General features: G+C 44.1%; 1 protein-coding gene across 2 annotated transcripts in view; it reads left to right on the top strand.

Annotated features, from left to right (window-relative positions):
• The first annotated feature begins 612 nt into the window (after positions 1–612).
• cdh4 (cadherin 4, type 1, R-cadherin (retinal)) overlaps positions 613–14,707 on the top strand; it is a 262,025-nt gene continuing 247,930 nt past the window's right edge. The window contains exons 1-2 of one of the 2 annotated variants that reach the window (XM_074612648.1): positions 613–908; positions 2,431–2,542. In XM_074612648.1, coding sequence (XP_074468749.1) covers positions 855–908; positions 2,431–2,542 — 166 coding nt within the window. In that variant the 5' untranslated portion in view covers positions 613–854. The remainder of the gene's footprint in view (positions 909–2,430; positions 2,543–14,707) is intronic. The other variant, XM_074612732.1, reaches the window with a different exon arrangement.

Genomic DNA, 14,707 nt, shown 5'->3' on the forward strand with positions numbered 1-14,707 from the left:
GTCTGCGGCTCTTGCCGTATACTTAGAGCGTGGATCAGAGGGGCAGAGGGGGGAACTGGGCTGTGAAATAGACTCCAGTTAGCTGATGGACACATGAATAGACTCGGATGGTTGCTTGTCACTCACACCGCCGGACCTGCCTTTGCTCCATCTCAAGTGAAAATATGAATCTAAATAGCCTGGAAAATGCATTTTTATATTTCTACCAATAGATCCCAGAAGTGTGCAGGGCATCATCATCATCACCATCATCATCATCACCATCATCATCATCACAGCCAGGGAGCCGTTTGAAGCGCGGATACGTCGGTGTGTGTATGAGTGCGTGTCTGTGTATGTGTGTGTCTGTGTGTGTGTGTGTGTGTGTATTTATAGGTGTGTGTGTATGTGTGTGTGCGTGTGTGTGAATGTGCGTGTGTCTGTGTGTGCGTGTGAGTATGCGTGTATATGTTTGTGTGTGCATGTGTAAGTGTGTGTGCATGTGTGTGTTAGTGTGTGTCTGTGTGTCTGTGTGTGTGTGTGTGTGTGTGTGTGTGTGTGTGTGTGCGCGCACACCACCATGCCTGCTCCTCCGTGCTCCTCCGTGCAGTAGGAGTAGCAGTAGGAGTGGTTGTAGTGACGCTGCTATCCAATGAGCACCGGCTTCCTCCGGACGGAGCGCAGCATCTTCTGTCTCAGCGGCACTTTTGCGCCAGACAAGTAGGAACGGTCGTTCACTGAGCACCCGAGAAGAAGAAGAAGAAGAAAACAGGGCTCCGGGAATTACTGAGGTCTATTTTGGCGAAGAAGACTCCTCTCTTTCCTCTCCTTTTTTCCCCCCTTCCTCCATCCAAACACGAGATTTTTTTGCAAAGATGAACGTTGGCTGCGTCATCCTGGCGTGCACCTTACTTGTGGGCGCTTCCTCGGTAAGATGAGTTAATTTCTCCGGCTAACAGTATCAGTGGAAGTGCTGCACTGCTGTACTGTAGTGCTTGTACTTGGTGTTTGGGCTTTGCAGCGCTGCGTGATCCTCAAAGAGTCTCACTTCCCCCCGCAGCGCTGCGCTAAAGGCAACATGATGCGTGTAATCGAGCTTAAATCGGCGACGTTTAAGGTCAAGAATATTTTTGTGTCTAAGTGCGGTGGAGGAAAAAAAGTCACTGACAACTCCCCATCCTCTCGCCTAAATCAACTGCAGTGCATTATTGCAGAGGACAGTGGGCTCTGGAGGGGCTTCTCCTGCTGTTGGCTGCAGCAACTTCCTTTACGCACGTCATTTCTCTCGGATTAATGGCTCTGTTGACGACTTGCTTGTTTGGTTTAGTGCTTATTTAAGAAGCATGATTCTAAGGAAGAAAACAACAATTCTGAATTGCCTACTTTTCATTCAAACTTAGGCAAATAATGCTCTGAAATCAGCTCAGATGGCTGCAGTATAGTTTGTTGAGCTGTGTTGATAGGGTTTGCCTGTATAATGCAACACATTATTTTCTTTATGAAAACATAAATGCATGTGATGAATGAGGTGTGTCACTGTAAGTGCATTCTATGGAGGATGAAATGCCTGCTGGAAGAGCTGTGTGCCTGCAATATGCTTATAAATCAACAGCATAATTCTATGCATTTGGTCTCTTTTCACACACATGCACACACTCCCTGTGCTCTCTCTCTCTCACACTCCAGTCAGCATGCTGTATGGATGTTTAGGGTTAAACATGTCCGAATGGCTCTGTTGATGACTTGGTTGTTTGGTTTAGTGCTTATTTAAGAAGCATGACATTAAGGAAGAAAACAACAATTATGAATTGCCTACTTTTCATTCAAACTTATGCAAATAATGCTTTAAAATCAGCTCAAATGGCTGCAGTATAGTTTGTTGAGCTGTGTTGATGTGCAGTCAGGGGTTTGCCTGTATAATGCAACATATATTTCCTTTATGAAAACATAAATGCATGTGATGAATGAGGTGTATCACTGTAAGTGCATTCTGTGGAGGATGAAATGCCTGCTGGAAAAACTGTGTGCCTGCAATATGCTTATAAATCAACAGCATAATTCTATGCATTTGGTCTCTTTTCACACATGCACACACTCCCTGTGCTCTCTCTCTCACACTCCAGTCAACGTGCTGTATGGATGTTTAGGGTTAAACATGTCCCTGCTAGCCACAGTCATCATCTTTATGATGGTCATCGTTATCATTTTTATTTCGCTCAACATGTGATCATCGTGATGGCAACATCTGTAACGGTGCATAATGATGATGGTTATTACACACTGCGAAGGTCCAAGTGCAGCGTGCTGTCGTCTGGAGCCAAATCACTCACCGCATCCAGAGAGACTGAGAGGTTCAATACCGGTCTGAAAAGGCTGCTGGATCAGTTTGTGACCCCGTTGCTGCGAGTCAATTTGCCAATGCTTAACAGCCCGTCTTGTTTGATTCCTCAGGGGAGTAAGGCAGGCCAGCCCCTCAAACCCCCGTGCAGACCCGGCTTCTCCCAGAACTTCTACACAGTGATCGTCTCCAGAGACGTGCTGCACGGCCAGAGCATCCTCAAAGGTAAGCTCCCCACCGCTGGATCTCATTTATTGACTGATGGTATTTGCTGTTGTCCCCAAACCTCATAGCGTGATGGAGTGAGTAAGTGTGTGTGTCTACACGTGAGTGTGTGAGTGTTGGGGGAGAAGGAGGGACATATATTATGGTGCGTGGCTCTCCATCACTCCTAAAGAAGGTCAGAACACGCTCAGGTTGTGGCTGCGCAACATAAGCAGCTCATCTCGAGCACAGACGTGCACGTGTTCAAGCAGAGAGATCCAGTTGGGATGAGACGTGACAGCCGGTGTGTTATGCATCCTGTTCAAGAGTTGTCATTTGATATGGAGTTTCATTGATGAATGAACACCTAAATTACACTGATTGCAGTAAAAACAAATACATTTCTTCTTTTTTTGATTGACTAAGCAGCAGGCTGCTGACTCATTTAAATGGCCTGTTCCCTACTCTGCATGTTTGCAGCTGGAAGCCTCAAAACTTTTCATTTTATTCCCACTGTTCAGTGTAATACATGTTCCAGCCCTTTTATTCTTTCTGTTTTTCGGAGGAATTCAATTCTGTTTTCATCCGCTCCATTTCTTTTCAGTGTGCTGAATCTACTGCGAGGTTCATCTCCTGCCATTTGAAATTATGTTGGAGTTTCCTCAGCGTGTCTCTTCTATTTGCTGGCGAATCTTTGCCATAATGGAAAAAAAAAAAAATCCCGTCTCATTCACACCCCAGGGTCCCCATTTGCATAATTGACACAGAAACAAAACCTTTGACGTTAACTGGATGTGATTCTATAACATGTTATATGGAAACCTCAATGAAGAGATGACCCCCTGGATGAGGAGTGCTTCAGCATTTCGCAGATTTTCATAATTTGGTTTTAACAATATGGACCCACTATTTAGTCCGTTCCTCCTATTGCTTTCCTCTAACCTATTCTACACTCACACATGCGGGCAACATCTCAACAACACAGTGTACAATAAGCTCGGCTTTTATAGCCAAATATTTGTCCATTATTACGTGAAAAGCTGTTTGCCAGGAGGAAATGGCATTCTCATTGTAGCAGCTGTTTGAGTGTTTTCCGGCTGCAGGCAAAACAATTGGCTTATTCTGGAGGTTATTTTGTTATTTAGGAGGCTGACAAGGACAGTGCAGCTGGTCAGTGGGGAGCGAGTTTGCCTGAAGGGGCTCGGGGCTCAAGGCTTCTGTCTGTTTGGAAATGAGCTGAGGCGTCCTTAGTGACCCAAACAATGTTAACAGAAAGTGATGTGTCTAGACAGATAACGTATGTGTTGGTTTCTGTGTGTTATATGCACGTCTCTCTCTTGGGGGGGCCGGGGGCGTGTTGCACACACGTGACATGTCCTGGTGCACATATTAGCTGCTAACAACTCCAAAAAAAAAAGAGGCTCAACTGCATCAATTTGATTTACCTTATGTGCTACATCAGCTCCGGCTTTGCTTTCAGTCTCTTTGCTTTCATTTTGTATGTGTTTGTTCTTCGTGAAAATCAATCTGAAAGCCGTGCTGTCCTCCCATCTGACCACTCAAAGGGATCGGGGCTGCAGCAGCTCACAGTAAGTCCTCAAGTAATGATGAATGTGCGGGGGCTAGCCGCTCTGAAGGTCTGTTTTCTATACAGTGGGATACAAAGCGGCGGGAAGCCTTTAATACTAACGCCACAATATGTATAACCTGAAACTGTCACTTTCCACGGAAATGAATGGGCCGAGGATGAGACGAGGGAGGGTCCGGGATGCTCCAGAGCCGGCTAAGGGGGCTGCTGGACCGCTGTGGGCCGAGGCTGTTGTCTCCCAGGAGAGAGAGACAGTGAGCGATGGGGGAAGGACTAAAGAGCTGTGGCCCAGCAGGTGCAGTGTGAACCAGGCCTCTGTTTCCAGTCGCTGAACAATGTGTGGACCGCAGCTCTTTTCATGCTGATGTGGAAGGGGGGAGATGTTTTTTCCTCTATCTTATTGTTTGGATCGTGTGTGGGTACTCAATTACACCAATCTGAGTTCATTGGATGTGTTAGAACATGTTTGTGGATGCTCTAGCTACATGCGTCTTATGCACCATTGTGTGTGCTTCAAGGACCATACTGGTGTTTTATTGCACTTTCCGTTATTGCAGACCTTTTTCTAAGTCAAACTAGAGTGTTTTAAATGTTTGAATGTGTTACTTTCAAGTAAGCACCATGGGAAAAATGCTAGAGTTGACGATAGAGAGATGACAGGAAATGAGGTGTGAGGGAAATGGAGAATGACATGCAACATAGAGTAGGCTCCCAGCGGACGCAAACCGGGGATGTCGCAGTTAATGGTCGATGCCTTAAACCTCTATAGGGCATACTTACCTTTTGCATTACATCATTACATGGGTTTGGAGCCTATGAGATTCCCCCCATTTTTGGCTTGTGACCCTTTATAGCCAAAAAATGTCCACTCAGCAGTTCAACCAGAGTGCAATCTCTGAACCCATCAGCTATCAGTCTGACGATGGATGAGCCTCTGGGGGCAAGGGGTTATATTTCTGGGTTTCTGGTGAAGCCAGCAGATATCCAGGCCAAGACTTTCTCTTCCGTGCGCTGCTCATTCGGCCTTTCTCAAACCGGACCCTCCCCGCTCCATTTGTAGTCACACTCCCAGCTGAATGAAGCACCCTTCTGTAAGGTGTAGGGTATAAAAACAGCGGCAAGCTTTGGGAGGAACTTCCCTCCGACGGAAACTGTTGTAACGTTTCATAACCGTGGTTTCGTATCAAGCGGAGGCGATGTGCAAAGGTTCACAGTATTAAGTATAAAAAGAATATGCAATATACAGAGGAACTAAAAATAAAACTTACTCCGCATGCTTCTGTGGTGGCATTTCTTTTCTTTTTTTGTAAACATCTTCTCGTTTTTTAACTCTGATATTTATATGCTTGGTTTTTGCAACAGTCCCTGTAAAATATACAACACTTTATAATCAAATGAACACGTCTACAGTTTTCTAGACTAGACAAGGGTAGATTTGATGCTAAATACAATGTAACCGTAAGTTGTTAACGTCCGTACGACAATATTAAATGTCTATCTTAGTTTGAGCAGTTTATGTTATTGCATTTGTACGGAGCGTGTTCCATGATGGACACAAAACGCAGTTGCACGTGGCCAGTCAGTTGGTATCGATATAGGCTCGCTGTTGGAGGGTTATACAACCCACTTCCACTCTCCGCTAATTGGTTTGGGATGGCACTTAATATGGCGGACACGCCACGCGAATGTGCAAACGTAGTGGAAGTAGGTAGGGAGAGGGTGTAGGGAGTGGTTTGAGAAAGGCCCGTTGTTTACAGTCCGATTAGCAATTTTAAACCAATAAAAAGTTAAATCATCATCAGACGATAGCCGGTTGGTTCCCAGATTTCATTTCGCTCAATGCGTTCAGCCTCTTTGCTCTCCACACGTCCTGTTTACCTGCATTCAACCAAAGCCTGCAAAGCCGTGATTGGTCAATACTACTCGGAAACCACAAAACCAGAACGCTTCCGGTACCAAAATCTTGTCCCGTTGCTCTTGTTGATTCTTCATATGAATGCAGAATCTGTTTATAGATATTAACCACAGTGTGATGTTCCCTTTTCATTTGAATGTTTTTAGAGTCCTGAAGAGGTAAAGCTCTGAAACTTTAAATATTTGTGTCATTTCGTGACCCTGATGATTATATTTGTCTTTTTTTATTTGTTTATTTGACAGGGACAGGGCACAGCGTCTTAGCTGTACCAGAGTTAGCTATAAGCTAGTTTACATCTGTCGTCCCTGACCCATATATATGCATATCGTAACCCGTTATGAGTCCCAACGCCCACGATGGGAACAACTGCTTTAAGCTATCTGAAAACATAAACTTGGAGATGGATGTGTTTCACTTGACAGTGACAAAATGGAAATTAATGGACACCAGTTCCACTGCCAGGAGGAAGGAAAACATGCATGACTTTGAAAACAGTCGTGATTTATTTAAAGTAAATAGGTAGTAATACATTACATATGCTGGCTTCTTTTCTATAGTGTCCCCTGTAGGTAACGTGAGGTGTCTAGTCAAGACTTGAAAGGTCATTTTTGAATCGTAATGCATCATTCAGTGCCCCCTTTGGTCGTTCTTTATAGGTTAAAAAGGCTGTTATTGCTTTGCGGTTGACCATAAAAAGACCTTTATTTAACTAACTGACAAATCTCTGCGCTGCCGCTAAGTTGTGCTGAATAAATCATCCCATGCTCCCATGGACATGTTTGTCTGAGAGCTGGGTCAGGATTGGAGGGGGAGGCTGTGGCACACAGGCGAGCAGACAGCCGGGCTTTGAGTCGCGATCCGTGCAGATTCCCGCTGTGGGCAGATAAGCCATGAAAAGAAATATTCCAGCGATTGCACATCGCTGTGTAAACCATCACCTCGCTCCGAGAGCCGGAACAGACACCTAGGAACACGGACAAGGGGACGTGGCCTCGGCACAAAAGAAAATTGATTTGAAATACAGTTCAGTGTGGATAGTGTCTCTTTAAGTCACCGTCAACGCATATTTGAAAAGACAGCAGTGATGAGTTTCACCCTTTGCCCCCTCGCCAGTCCTGAGAGACGGTGAACAACACCGCCCCGTGTGATTTAGACGCCCGTCTCACTGCATATTTTGCTTCATGTCGCCAAGATTATGTGGCAAAGAAAAAGACTTTGATGGATTTACTGGATTGGAAAAGGCTTGTTTTTGGAGAGAAATCGATTTTCAGTTTTTCAATGTCGGGCTTTAGAAATGCAGCCGAGGACCACTTTGTTGTTGGCAAATGAGATAAAAAAATACTGATGATACCTAAATGTTTTCTGGCAGACGGCATCACAAGATGTGTGTACTCCTTAACCAGGCATACAATATCTTTTCATAAAGGCCGTGCTTCGCCACCTCGACTCCTTTCTGAGAGAACGGGCTTGTTTTCATTTTCAGTCCCTGCATTGTCTCTTCTTGAATCACAGGAGATGAACTCGCTCTATGAAAAAAATAAATGCACAAAGTCTTTCCCTCGCTTCCTTCATCTCAGGGCTTTTAATTTAAAATTGGGTCTTTTTTTTCTATTGCAGTTAAAAAATTGCACACACTGTACTTTAATCTAAAAGATTAATTTAAGGAGGATCATGCCTCCATCAGCTATACGCTCTCGGCTTTGGATTTCCTATTGTTTAACTCCATCTCTAAAAGTTACACATACAAAATGACTTGTAACACGACCCCAATTAGACTATAGGGCGAGGAGCCATATCTGCTTTGAAACAGCCAGCTCGGCGTTTGCAGCGCTGTGAAGAACTCCTGACTCCTAACCTACTATCCAAAGTGACAGGGCTTTCATAAGTACGTCCAGGCCCAAGAAACTGAGGGGGGGGGGGGATTACGTTCCCAGGCATTTGATAAGCGGGATGCCATTTTCCCTCTGACTCACGAACGTCTCTCTTGTCCTCCAGAGAGTCTTTCATCTCTGCAGCCAGGACCTGCAGTCTGTGGCGAGCTGATAGAATACAGGTACAGAAGATGAGCCACATCATTTCTCTTTATCTCACCTGCCTTCTTACCGAACCTACGCTACTCTCCTATATCCCTCAAACTCCCCACAACATGACATACATGCTGAGCCAATTCCATCAAGCAAGCCACCCAAGATAGAGTACATGCCACGGCACAATCCTTTTCATCCTGTTTTGTAGTCATTTCCTCAGTGGGGGTAGTAAGTAAAAAAAGGGTTTTTTGATAGATGGGAAACCGGCTGTCAGCAGAAATATTATTGCCTCTTGTCAGGTCTTCCATGTGAATTTTATTAGTTCTAGTGCGCTGATCTCCACTGAGCCCCTCTCGCTGTGTACTGGTATTAGCTTTAGTCTGATGGTTGGTCGCTGGGTCGTGGCATACGCTCTCATGGCGTTTCATTACAACCCAGATAGTTTCATTGCTTTCCACATCTGGTGCCCCGCTGAGAGACAGGTGATGATTCATCTCGACCTTCCTCGCATGCAGACGCGAGAAGCTGCCGGAGAAGAACCCCGACGCCTGAGACTTCACGCTGCATTTTAAAAAGCGCCGTGCGTGGTCTCTGTTTGCATTCTACCGGGTGAGGTTATGCGTAAGATCTACATCTTCTGACAAAAACAGAGGTGAGCTAATTGTGCCCCCGAATTCCGACCTTCAAAACGGAGCTAACCGCGATATCATCAGACCTCTGATTGCATCTGCAAGAGCTGCCGGCTGTGGGTTAAATCATGGGAGTTATTATGAGGGGGAAAAAGAAGAAAGGAGGCACTTCTGATGGTGTTAGCCAAAAAAGAGAGTCCTTGGCAAGGGATTAGCAGATTAGAAAGAGACTGTTGGAGGAGGAACTAGAGACTTGCTACTGTATTTCTGAAGTTGAGACAAGGGCAAATTTATTTAAAAAAAAAAAAAAAGCATGCATGGACAAAATTTAAAGTTTCTTTAATATTTCTTAGAAACTGTCTGCAAATTCTGGTTTAACACCATTAATGACCTTGTATTCTGTGAATACTATTTGCATTTGTTATTGGAAACCTTTTTTTTAATTGCTCGCCCTCCTTCACAATCAATGTGTGTTAACGCTTTGCATCCCATCCTTTAACGATCGGTGGCCTTGATTAAGACTCTATTGGCTTTTTTTGTTGCAATGCAGAAATGAACAATTTTCCCACCAGGAGACCTCTGCTTCACCTTTTAGCTGCAAGTGTAACCCCCCTCCAACCCTCTTCTTCCTCCTCCTCCTCCTCCTCCTCCTCCTCCTCCTCATCCTCCTCCTCCTCCTCCTTTAGGCTTGAAGGATTTACATGTGTCTGAATATAAATCAGGCCGCCAGTACTGAAGTGGTGTTTCTTCAGCTCAAATTATTCACTTGCATGTTATCCTCCCTGTTTGTATTGTCGCGACAATGCACACTTCAGTGTCGTTTAGGTGGATTATTGGATGGTTAATTATTATTACAATTAATAGGAAAAAAGATAGGGCTTTATCTACAGTAACCCTGCAAGAAGAGAGTGAAAAGAGGAGAGTAAGAGCTCAGCGCGAAGCTCGCCTGTCAGAAAATAATGTGGAAAAGCTCAGTTTGAACCAATTTTCCATTTCCGTTATCATCAGTCTGAAATTGTGGCTTTTCAAAGCTGTGATTGGCTTTGAGTCATGCAAAGCTTTCTTCCTCCAAGAAATAAAGTACATTGGGAAATACAAAGAAGAACTGACACATTGTAAAGACCATAGACTGTAAATAAAGATGGAAGACGCGTCCCTCCTTCCTCCAACTGTACAGAAGTGAAGCTGAAATATCCCAGATACGGGTGCAGCCATCTTTCCTTTTTTGTCATCATTTTGATCGGGCGGTGGAGCCGCCCCCACACCAGCCCGAACCAATTGTGAGCCGATCACGGCCGCAGCTTGATAGCGAGAGAGAATCACAGCTGCAAATCATGATGTCTCACCCCCTTTTTACAGCATCAAATAACTTATTAAAACCAAAGTTATCAGAAAAATGAACACTTGACGACACATCGGCATGATAAGAATGTGTCCATTACCAGTTTCTCTAGTCGACCTCCATCAAGCCCGGTCTTGTGTGCCACTTGTGGGTATGAAGGGGATCTCTCTCTCGACTCAGTCAGTTGGAGAGGATCCACAAGTCCTCTGATCCATCCAGTCCTCCTCCTGGACACCATCTAATCCTGTCCTCAGCCTCCAACTCCCATCATCCACCTGCCCTCTGTAGGGATCACCAGTGTTGAGCAAATTACTTGAAAACTGTAATCAATCACTCACTACACATTACTCATTAATTACTCAGCAGCATAAGCAATGTGTTACATTATTTGTTGATTTTGTACTCAGCCCAGCTCCGTCAAATGTTCCTTTTACACACGCTTCCAATCCCACTCGTCTCACCTTTTATATTAACTAAGGCTGTCAAAGTTGACGCGATAATAACGCGTTAATGTGAATTAGTTTCAACGCCACTAATTTCATTAGTGTATTAACGCAACTCCAAAACTCAAGTGATGTGTGTAAACTCCACCCCTGCAGCACCCATTCTTGTAAATGGGGCACCACTTGAGTTTGTGGAAGAGTTCACATACCTGGGCAGCCTCATCAGTAAAGATAGTGCAGTGCAGAAAGACATTAAAACAAGGCTGGGAAAGGCTCAGGGTGCCTTCTCCCAACTCCGTTCCATCTGGAGGTCCAAGCAATACAGCCTTAAAACTAAGATGCTTTTGTACAACAGCAATGTCAAGTCTGTTCTGCTATATGGCTCAGAGAGTTGGCGAGTGATCAAAAGTGATATGAGGAGAGTGGAAGTTTTTCACAATGGATGCCTCCGACGAATATGCCAGATCTTTTGGCCAAACAAAATCTCCAACCACCAACTGTACAAAAAAACCGGTAGCCGTAGCATCATCAAGGAAATTACACACAGACGTCTGAGATGGCTAGGCCATGTGCTGAGAATGGAGCAGGACCGGATCCCGAGAGTCGCCTTAAGATGGACACCACCAGGCAAAAGAAAACCCGGGAGGCCCAAATCCACCTGGCGCAGAACTGTGACACAGGAGCTGGACAAGATGAACCTGTCATGGGGAGAGGCCCAACATGCTGCCAAGGACCGAATACAATGGAGAGAGCTCATTGAAGCCTTATGTCCCATAGGGGATGAAGAGGAATGATGATGATTAACGCAACTTGCGATTATTTGGTTGTAGTGCGCTCAGTTTTAAAGCTTGAGTGAAGATACTGGCATCATATGAAACTAGAAAACCTAATGAAGCATACTAGCTTGTTGTGAAGGAAGCTAAATAATGCTAAGTAACGCTAAATTTTGGCGAGGAAAAACAGGCATGGCCATTTTTAAAGCGGTCCCTTGACCTCTGACCTCAAGATATGTGAATAAAAATGGGTTCTATGGGTACCCACGAGTCTCCCCTTTACAGACATGCCCACTTTATGATAATCACATGCAGTTTGGGGCAAGTCATAGTCAAGTCAGCACACTGACACACTGACAGCTGTTGTTGCCTGTTGGGCTGCAGTTTGCCATGTTATGATTGGAGCATATTTTCTATGCTAAATGCAGTACATTTGCATAAAGCAGCATATTTGTCCACTCACATGTTGATAAGAGTATTAAATACTTGACAAATCTCCCTTTAAGGTACATTTTGAACAGAAAAAAATGTGTGGTTAATTTGCGATTAATCATGATTAACTATGGACAATCATGCGATTAATCTGGATTGAATATTTTAATCGATTGACAGTCGTAGTATTAACGTATTGAAGTAGAAAAGGACATATTGTAGTTTAACAAGCAGCCTTACATTTGGACCAGAAACTCCAGAAATCCCGCTCTCACTGTAAAGCCGTGGGGTTCACACACCATCACACATCCAACTCTTAACAAAACTAGGTGATTCCTAAATGCGGCACATATCCTGAAGCTATCCGCCACCTTAAAACTACAAATCTGGGACTGCAGGCCACTCGGCAGGTTAAATAATTGTGCACTAGGGCAGACGTTTTTAATGCACTTGAAGCACTTTATCTAGTGGGTCGTTGGATGTTCCCTACAGGTGCTGGTGTTTTATCTATGCTGTTCTTGTGTGATTTTATTTTACCCATTTGTTTTATGCTTTTATGATTATTTTATGGGTATGGATATTACCTGTTTTATACTTTGTTTAATGTATTATGTATTTTATGAGTGTGTGGCTTAACTGTTTTCTCTGTCTTTGTTTAACAGAGCTCACTAAGTCAAATTCCAATCAATCATGTTGATATGGAAATAAAGTATCGAATCTTGAATCTTAAATGTGAGCTTAATCGTGGCTAATGTTCGCGAATTACTTGAAGCCGTTTTTCTTGTTATTGAGTGGCATTTCTCCTCTTTTGTTACACGCTAACAGCTCCATCACCTGTACTAAGCTAACACGTACCACAGCAGTCTGTCCACTGAATGCACAGAGGCCAAACTGACATTAACCAGCCCGGTCACACGAAAAGGCGTGTGAATGACACTTAAACTTTATTACATTCATCATATACATACAGGTACATACATGAAATTTGACCTCTGCATTTAACCCATCCTAAGCAGTGAGCTGCTTAAAAGCGCCCGGGGAGCAACTTGGGGTTCAGTGTCTCGTTCGGACACTTCGACATGTAGACAGAAGGAGCCGAGGATCTAACCTTGTGGTTAAAGGAACGACCCGCTCAACCCACTGAGCTACAGTTGCTCCACACACACACATTAATGTGCACGGCAAAAGTGTGTAATAAGAACGTTCTTGCTTCAGGCGTGTCATTTTCACGTCATGTAGTCTGTACTGCCTGCAACGTAACTGCATCCGCGTGAATATGCTACGCTCAGAGCTAGTGACGTAGAATAAAAAGGGAGAAAGACTGCCTATTGCGGGAGGGGAGGTGGATGGATCCAACAAACACAGGACAGGTTTCGAGACCGGTGTTTTGTTTTGAAAGTTACGTTTTGTCGTGTTTTTAGTGCATTGTGACATGTTTTTAGTGAGGTTTTTGACGTGTTTTTCTGGTGACGTTTGTGACGTGTTTTTATTGAAGTGTTTTCCGTACTGATGTTATGTTGTTTCTGTACGTATTGTACCTAGTTTACATACTTATTTTAAGGCCAACAGGATTTTTAACCAGGAAACCAGTGTTCAAGACTGGTGTTATGTTTTGTAATTTACGTTAGTGACGTGTTTTTAGTGATATTTTTTAAGTGTTTTTGGTGTGAGAGAAAAATACCATGTCCCTTGCAATGTGTATGTAGCATTCGTGTACTCAGATAAATCTGACTGTTCCGGGAGAGCACAGACTGTCCAAATGTGTAGTTACATTTCTTACCCCCCTCGCACCTGCACTCTGCTGAAACTAGCTTATCACAAGTAACTCCCTTGTATGAATAGACAATGCTTTCTCACACAAGCAGGGTGGAAGGTGTGGGCCACAAGGGGGGAAGGCTTAATCAAGGTTATAAAGAATGCTGTAGTGAGGGAGCTCTTTGTCTCATGACCAGAGACTGTTTATTAAATCATTTCTCCAACATTGGTGACGTTTGTGACGTGTTTTCCGTACTGATGTTACGTTGTTTCTGTATGTATTGTACATGGTTTACGTACTTATTTTAAAGCCAACAGGATTTTTAACCAGGAGACCGGTGGTCGAGACCGGTGTTATGTTTTGTCATTTACATTTGTGACGTGTTTTCTGTACTGATGTCACGTTTTTTCAGTGCGTATTGTACTAAGTTTACTACTTACTTATTTAAAGGCCAACCATGATGTTTTTCCTAAACTTAAGTGGTTTTGTTGCCTAAACCTAAGTGAGTGATTTTGTTGCCCCCTGCTGGTACTGCACCTTCATACAGGCGTGTAATATTCACGCCTCGACGATACAAAACGTGACCCTGACACGCTATCCTCTGGTGGACAGGCGGGTCGGTTACACGCTTCAGCATGATATCGGGTTGTATTAACTCTCCATCAAACTCCCGTTAAGACAGTGAACAAGCTGATCATCATCTGCACATTCAAGTGTTGAGCTGTAACAATCTATGAGAATCTCCACCTACCTTATCTGCCCTCTTGCTCAGCTGTACCTTTTTGTTTTCCTCCTCCCCACCCCCGCTCCGCTCCTGAGTCAGGGGCTCAAAGTGACAGATAGCCTCTCACTTTATTGATGAATTACGGCCAAGCGGTTTGACCTTGTGTTGCCTCTTGACCTCTCATGTTCTCCAACACTCATATCCTCAGTCTGCGGCAGTGGAGGAGATGGAAAAAAAACGGCCCAATCAAAATGATTTACGTTGGGCTCGACTCAACACATAGATCCTTCTAAGCTGCTGAATGCATCTCCAGAGGGCCGCTCTGTATTCTACTGTACAGCCATTTCTGAAGCCACGGGGCTTTTGCTATTCTATCGCCTTAATTAAAAGACTACACTGTCGAGATGCCTTTGTTCTGCAAACTCCAATATCAAAAAGGTCCCTCGCCAGAGAGCAGCTTGTGCTCTACTTTGTCCTTTGGATTAATTCAGCCTGGAATCTATATTTGATCAGGGCGCCTGCATGCGCTTGTTTTCCCCACATTTTCTTGTTCATTT

This window comes from Sebastes fasciatus, chromosome 1 (genome assembly GCF_043250625.1).
Source record: "Sebastes fasciatus isolate fSebFas1 chromosome 1, fSebFas1.pri, whole genome shotgun sequence".
NCBI lineage: Eukaryota > Metazoa > Chordata > Actinopteri > Perciformes > Sebastidae > Sebastes > Sebastes fasciatus.